Source organism: Physeter macrocephalus, chromosome 5, assembly GCF_002837175.3.
Source record: "Physeter macrocephalus isolate SW-GA chromosome 5, ASM283717v5, whole genome shotgun sequence".
In the NCBI taxonomy this organism is placed as follows: domain Eukaryota; kingdom Metazoa; phylum Chordata; class Mammalia; order Artiodactyla; family Physeteridae; genus Physeter; species Physeter macrocephalus.
In genome coordinates this window covers 2,834,439-2,841,792 of record NC_041218.1, presented here as the reverse complement: position 1 = coordinate 2,841,792, position 7,354 = coordinate 2,834,439, and the positions used below count along the sequence as shown (strand labels likewise).

Below are 7,354 nucleotides of genomic sequence, written 5' to 3'. Positions count from 1 at the left end.
GCCCCGAGGCCGGCCGAGCGCAGCGCAGGCCCGCGGGCCTCCATGTGCGTGCTGGCGGCGGCGGGCGCGCTGACCGCTCGCGCCCCGCACCCTCGAGGGCCGGCCGGGGCGCGCGGGCGGGGGCGGCCGGGCGGCGGCGGCGGCCCGAGCGGGCCCCGGCGGGCGTGATCGCGGGCGAGCGCGCTGCCTGCATGCGCGGAGCTGCGGCCCCGGGCGGCCGCCGCGGCAGCGCCGGATCGGAGGCAGCCGGACGTGGAGAGGCGCGCGGAGCCCGGAGGCAGCCCGCGTCCACGCTGGACCATTGTGACTGTCTAGCGCCCGGGTACGCTGCGAAGACGAGGGCCGGACTCTTTTGAATCTCCCGGCATCTGGGCGCGGGGCGACCCTCGGTATTTCCTAGCTCAGCTCGTGGATTGGAACGTGGCTCCGCTCTGAGCGCGGCCGGCGACTTGCAGGCGCCCAGCCCTGGCCGCGGCCGCCGCGCACGCCCTCGGAAGACTCGGCGGGGTAGGGGCTCGGGCTGGCCGCGGGAGTCTCCGCGTGCAGGGCGGGCGGGCCGAGGGCTGACTGGAGGGACTCCCCGGAGAAGCGCGTGGGGATTTGTTGCGAACAGCATGGAGGAGAATGACCCCAAGCCCAGCGAGGCGGCGGCGGCGGCGGACGGGCAGCGGCAGCCGGAATCCAGCCCCAGCGGCGGCGCGGGCGGCGGCGGCAGCAGCCCGGGCGACGCGGACACTGGCCGCCGGCGGGCTCTGATGCTGCCCGCGGTCCTTCAGGCGCCGGGCAACCACCAGCACCCACACCGCATTACCAACTTCTTCATCGACAACATCCTGCGGCCCGAGTTCGGCCGGAGAAAGGACGCGGGGACGTGTTGTGCCGGCTCCGCAAGAGGCAGAGGCGGCGGAGGCGGCGGCGAAGGCGGCGCGGGCGGCGCGGAGGGAGGCGGCGGCGCGGGCGGCGCGGAGCAGCTCCTGGGGTCGGGCCGGGAGCCCCGGCAGAACGCGCCGGCTGCGCCGGGTGCGGGCGGGCCGCTGCCCGGCGGTGGCGGCGGCGACTCTCCGGGCGACGGCGAAGGCGGCTCCAAGGCGCTCTCGCTGCACAGCGGCGCCAAGAAAGGCGGAGACCCCGGGGGCCCCCTGGACGGGGCGCTCAAGGCCCGCGGCTTGGGCGGCGGCGACCTGTCTGTGAGCTCAGACTCGGACAGTTCGCAGACCAGCGCCAGCCTGGGTGCGCAGCCCATGCTCTGGCCGGCTTGGGTCTACTGCACGCGCTACTCGGACCGACCTTCTTCAGGTGAGTCCTGGGGACCCGTGTCTGGCCCGCCGTGGGGAGGCCCGTGGGGTTGCGGGGCAGCGCTGGCGCGGGAACTCACCCGGAGGAAGACACCAGGATCCCTGTCCCCCAGCACAAAGACGTACACACAGCGACATTGTTTGCGGCTGACGCTGATCCCGGCAGCGTCCAGGAGGAGAGGGGCCAGGACTGATTCACAAGGGGGTACAGACTTCGTAGAACGGCCAAAGCACAGGACCTCCTTTCTCTCTTGCCTTTTGGGCCTCTCCTTGCAGCCCCTAGCCCATCCCTCCCTTGGCTGGAGTTTATTTGGTGGGAACGGGGTGGCTGGCAGACAGGCCCGGAAGCTCACACTCTCCACCCCTTCGCCGCGTTCTTCCAACTCAGTCCAGACCCGGGACCCACGCCCAGCCCACCGCAGACCTAGACTCATCCTGCGACCCAGTTAGCCCAGATGTGGCCGGGGAAGAAAGCAAGGCTGTCTGCTCTTCGTCAGCTGGGGCTGATGAGGGGACCTGGGGGGATCCGCGGAGGGAAGGGATGGGGACAGAGGCGCCCTTTGCCCAGTGCCTGGTTTGACTGCGGAGCCGGCTCGCGCACAGCTTGGAGGAGGGAGGCCTGCGATCCCCCAATGGAAAGGACCTTTCCCAGAGCTTTCCTGGGCAGCTCCGCGTAGGAAAGGAGCAGATTTCAGAGGGAATGTGGCGGGAGCCCGTGGGGGTGTGCAGAGCTCCTGGGCGTATTTTTCATGGATCCGGGATTTTTAAAAGCTAAGTCCATGTCCCTGTAGAAATCAGCAGCGCATTAAGTGCGGGTCTGCGGCTGCGGACCCCGCCATTAGGCGGAGACTCCATTTGTCCCCGAGCCGGCAGCGCAGACCGGACGCCCCTGCCCCCGCCCCCAGCCCTCAACTGTCTTGCAGGGATCGTTTACCCAGTCCACAGCACAACTAAGCCACCCCGTGGCCACCTTGCCGCAGAGATGGTGTGTATATCTCTGACGAAATCCAGCTTTCTCCAGCTAGATCTGAAATTTGCTCCATTGTTCTCGCCTCTCTCCTTTGTTAATATTTAATTAACATATAGGCTCACAATGCGGCCGGCGAGGAGCCTCGGCCCGGCTTTGTGCGGCGCCGGAGTCGCGGCCGCGCCAGGCCCCAGTGGCCCGCGGGAGCCCGGCAGCCCGGCCTGGCTCGGCAGCTGGTCTTCCTGGACTTAAAAGCCCCGTAAGATAAGATTTTATTTGTTTCCTGGCGTTTAAGAAAGCAGCAACGCAGAGTTTTCTTGCGGAGGTTTGGTTCTGTTTCCGAGACTCCCTAAGCGTTTGCGGTGTGAAAGAAAATCAAGAAAGAAAAGGAACTAAAAATTCTGATTCTAGGGAGATTTTCTTTGCGTAAAATGGTGTGTATCTTTTGTGGGCTGATTCGTTGTGTGCGAGCGCCCCAGGACCAGAGGAGTTTGGGGGGTGGGGAGGACGGGAGTGGAGACGGAGAACCGGCTCCGCTACGCGAGGCTTCGGTGGGGGGCCGAGCAGGCGCGGGGTCGCCCGGGGCCTGTCGAGGCCTCGCCGAGACACCTCCTTCCCCCTTGGCGCGCCCGGGACGCCGGACGCCGACCCGGATCCGCACCCCCCGGGGTAAGAGCCAGGCGGCTGGGCGAGGAGCCGGTGCCCTCGGCGTGGGTGCGACGGGACCGTGAGTGAGCGCGCGCGTGGGGCAGTGCGCGTGGGTGGGTGTGAGCCGGACGTGCTCTGGAAGCTAAAAGGCCCGGAGTGTGAGCCGAATCAGCCCTTGTCGCCCCCTCTCCAGCGCGCACGGCCCCCTCTTTCCGATCGTGCCTCCCGGAGAGGGAGGACAGGGCTCGGTGGGTGGGGGAGGGAGGGCTCAGCGCCCCCCTGGGCCTGCGGACCGTCCCAGACCCCAGGCTCGGCGCGACCTGGGGACCGAACCCACCTTCCTGGTCCGGGTCCGGGGGCCTCCGGAGGGGCTCGCAGCTGGACCCCTCCGCTAGCGCTGCGCTGCGTGGCCCGGCAGCCCCTTGACCGTGCAGAGAGGGGCGGGGACCTGGGTGCTCCGGCTGCCCGAGGTCTAGCCTTCTCCAGCCTCCCACCGAGGGCGCCTCGGAAGAAGCTGGGGCCAGGAGCCCCCCAGAGTCAATTCACACACTTCACAGATTAAGAACCCCAGGCGTGCAGCCGTGACTCCCTCCTGCCAAGGCCTCTTCCCTCACAGACATGCTCGCAGGGCCCACCTTTTGAAACCAACGAAAAGAACACACTTGGCCCCCTCCCCTCCGCTCCGCTCTCCCTTCTCAGGCCTTTGCCCATGGCCAGGTCCTGGGAGCCTCACCACCACTGTCCCAAGCCAACCGCAAGTGCTGTGGGGCGTCCCAGCGGGAGGAGGTGTGAGGGGTCAGAAGTGTGAACCTCTGCCCAAGGTCACCCGGGCCCCCCAGCGGCCTCCTCCGCTCCCGACCGCGCGCCGTGCCCTCTCTCCTGGACAGGGGACTGGGGAGACGTGGTGCGGTGAAGGGGTAGGAAGCTCAGTGCTCCTGCCCCACTCAGGCAAGGACATGTGGGCGCCTCCCCATCCCTAAAGGGAGCAGTGAACTTGGGCCCAGGGCCAGGTGGGGAGGCAGACCTCTGGGCCCCTCCTGTTCTCGGAGCCCCCGTGACCCTTCCACCACCACCCCGCCCTTGGGACCTGGGGGGTGTTCCCTGTGGGAGTCCCTTTACACCCCCCAGGGCTCTTCCTGCTACTCCGGCTGCCCCGCCCCGATCTTTCCCCCTCACCTCTCTTCCAGCACCTACCCCTGTCCTGTCCTTATTCCTGGACAGAACCTCAGAAAGGGCTAGAAAAAGCCTGGCCACAAAGTTGTGGTTTTTCGCTTTCCTGCAGGAGTTCTCCTTTCATCCGGAGCCCTTTCCTCTAAGCCTGCCCTTCACCCGCACTCAGTCCCTCCTGCAGACTTCTTGGGCCACCTCCTCGCTCCCCAGGGGCGGGTCCTGGAGGTGGGTGGGAGCTCCGCCCCGTCCCATCTCAAGTCCAGGCCAGCTTTCCTCCAGGTCAGCCAGCTGGCCCTGGGCAGCCGCCTCCCTCCCGCCTCTGCATCCTTCCGTGCCCGTGGGTGACCCACCCCTGAGTAAGGAGGCAGGCCTGGAGCCCTCCTCACCCGAGTTCTCTGTGTCCACCATGCCTATCTAGGTCCCAGGTCTCGCAAACCAAAGAAGAAGAATCCCAACAAAGAGGACAAGCGGCCCCGCACGGCCTTCACGGCGGAGCAGCTGCAGAGGCTCAAGGCCGAGTTCCAGACCAACAGGTACCTGACGGAGCAGCGGCGCCAGAGCCTGGCCCAGGAGCTCAGCCTCAACGAGTCACAGATCAAGATTTGGTTCCAGAACAAGCGCGCCAAGATCAAGAAGGCCACGGGCAACAAGAACACGCTGGCCGTGCACCTCATGGCGCAGGGCCTATACAACCACTCCACCACCGCCAAGGAGGGAAAGTCGGACAGTGAGTAGGGGCGGGCGCCCAGCCCGGTCTCAGTCCGAGCGAAACGATGCAATAATTTCAAATCATAAATAAAGGGCCAGTGTATAAAGATTATACCAGCATTAGTAGTGAAAATACCGTGTATTAGCTATGGTTCTGCAATATTCTGTGTATATATAATTTACAGGCGGTGTAAAATCCAAAATATCTGACTATAAAATATTTCTTGAGTTTTCTTATGTTTATGAGATTATGCTAATTTTGCGATTTTTTTTTTTTTTTTGCTAAGGGGGCTGCGTAGGGTTTCATCTTTTTTAATCCCCTAAGTTCCATTATGGGACATCGGACACTTTTTTTTCTTTTTTTAATTTCAAAAGAAGAAAAAAATTAAAACAACTTGCTGAAGTCCAAAGATTTTTATTGCTGCATTTCACACGACTGTGAACCGAATAAATAGCTCCTACTTGGTCTATGAGTTCTGCCACTTTGTTCGTGTGGGCTTGGTGAGGGCAGCAGGAGGGGCTGCATCTCCGGCCTCGCCCTCGCTATCCGGCATTGGGCGGTGAAAGGGCCCTGGCGGGGCGGCGGCTGGAGGCTCGGCCCCCCCGAACCCCCCGCCCCCCGACCCCCCGCTCCCGGACGTGCCGGGCTGCCTGGGCCGAGGGCCCCACGGCCGGCTCCCCCCTCCCCGCCTCCTGCCTTCCCTCCCGGTCCTCCGGTCCTCCTCCTCGCCGAGGCCTGGCCCGCGCCTCCCTGCGTGCTTCTGTCTGCGTCTGTGTCGCTGTCCCCAGTCCAGCCGCCCGCCTCCCGCCTCCAGGCACCGCTCCGGGGCTCAGGGCCGAGGGGCCGGGTATGTGGCCGGAGGCCCGCGGGCGGTGAGGCCGCCCCACTCCTCCGGGCCTGGGCCCAGAGACTCCCCTGCGGCTCCATCAGCTGCCCAGGGGCCGCCTGGGCCCCAGAAACGCGGCTGGGGTCCGCTGCCTCCGTCTCTGGCCCGCAGAGGCCTGGAGAGGGAGCTGGCGTTTCCTTCCTTCCTTTTTTTTTTCTCTTTCTTTTCTTTCTTTCTTTTCTTTTCTTTTTTCTTTTTTTTGTAAAGTGGCCGCTTCTGCTATGGAGAGCATTCTTTCAAGGTAAATATGTGTGTGTGTGTGTGTGTGTGTACATATATATATATATATATATATATATATATGCTCGTATACACACACACAAGCAGACGTGTAAGAGTCCACAATTCTGGAACATGTGGCTACCTTGACTTTTAAAGGAACTCAGAATTCTCCAGGATCTAGAGGAAGGAAGAAAATGTGTAAATAATCATTTGTTATCACTTTTTGTCTTTTCTTGTTTTTTTAAAATATACATTTTATTTTTTTGAAGTTGTGGTACAGTGTAAATTAAATATATTCAATATATCCCCATCAAGTACATATATATAAACAAACACATTATCTATATCTATATATATAACTCCACACTGTCTTCTGTTTAGTGTATGGAAAAAGAACTGTGTCCAAATGTCCATCTGCACTGGGACAGCCCAGGGGGTATACCATGGCTGAGCCAGGACTCATGGCTCTGCCCCTGAGGACTGAGGTTGAACTTCTCTCTTTGCCTTAAACCTCTTTATTTCACTGCGATAATAGTTTCACTTTGTACATACTAATGTAAACCTTTTTAAAACAAAAACTATAAAAGCAAAGGTTGTAATTTAAAATTCTGTGAATAACCATCTGCTGCTTAGGAAACTCAATGAAATGATATGCCTTTTTAGCAGGAAGCAAAGTTTTTTGGTTTTTTATTTTTTTATTTTTTATAAGGCGGACTACAAAAGTCCCTTTGTATCTCTCTCGGCAGCTCACTTAATGTTATTTATGCATTTTTGTGCAAGGAATTGTGGGATTTTTCCCCACGGTAAACAATATGGAAATGTTAAAAAACAGCAATCTTCCAGCGCTTTTCCACGTCTGCACGCCGGGGTGACCCGGCGGGGCTATCGCGCGGGTTTCTCAGATCCCTGAACCGAGAAGCGGCAGGGAAAACACGAGCGAGCGCAGGGTACGCGGTCGCGGTCTCGCCGGTTCGGGCTCCGGTCCCAGGAGCGCCAGGACGCTGCCGCTTTAAGGGGGGGAGGGGCGGCGACGGCGGGGGAGGGGCGGCGGGAGGCTCCTGTCACCGAGCGGCCGCCGGCGCGTCACGTGGGCGCGCGGCGCCGCGATCATTGGCCCGAGGCACGTGTCCAGGAGACCGGCCCGCGACGTCACTCGAGGGGGCTCTGTTAAAAATAAGAACAAAAATCCAGAGTCAAAGTGTCTCGGGTTGCGCTAAGTGGCCTGGAAATTTCCGAGCCGCGCGGAGGCCGAGGCGGCGAGGGCGCGCAGAAGGCGAGGGAGCGCGGGCGGCCCAGCCCGGCCCGGCCCAGCCCGGCCCGCGCCTCCCGCCGCTCACCCATGCGACTCGGGCCGCGGGGCTCGGCGGGGCTCGGCGGGGGCGCGGCCGCACGCCGGTGGGGCGCCCCGGTCCGCAGCGGGGCGGCGGCCGCGCGGAGGGGGCCCCGAGGCCGGCCGA

General features: G+C 62.3%; 1 protein-coding gene across 1 annotated transcript; it reads left to right on the top strand.

The window, feature by feature from the left end:
- The first annotated feature begins 614 nt into the window (after nt 1-614).
- EN2 (engrailed homeobox 2) lies at nt 615-4,815 on the top strand. Its single transcript, XM_024127949.1, has 2 exons — nt 615-1,296; nt 4,499-4,815. The coding sequence occupies exons 1-2, from the start codon at nt 615-617 to the stop codon at nt 4,813-4,815; spliced, it is 999 nt and encodes a 332-aa protein (XP_023983717.1).
- The last annotated feature ends 2,539 nt before the right edge of the window (nt 4,816-7,354 follow it).

Coding starts and splice junctions, on each gene's coding strand:
- EN2 (XM_024127949.1), top strand. CDS start 615: ATGGAGGAGAATGACCCCAAGCCCAGCGAGGCGGCGGCGGCGGCGGAC. Junction 1,297..4,498: donor CTCGGACCGACCTTCTTCAG/GTGAGTCCTGGG, acceptor ATGCCTATCTAG/GTCCCAGGTCTCGCAAACCA.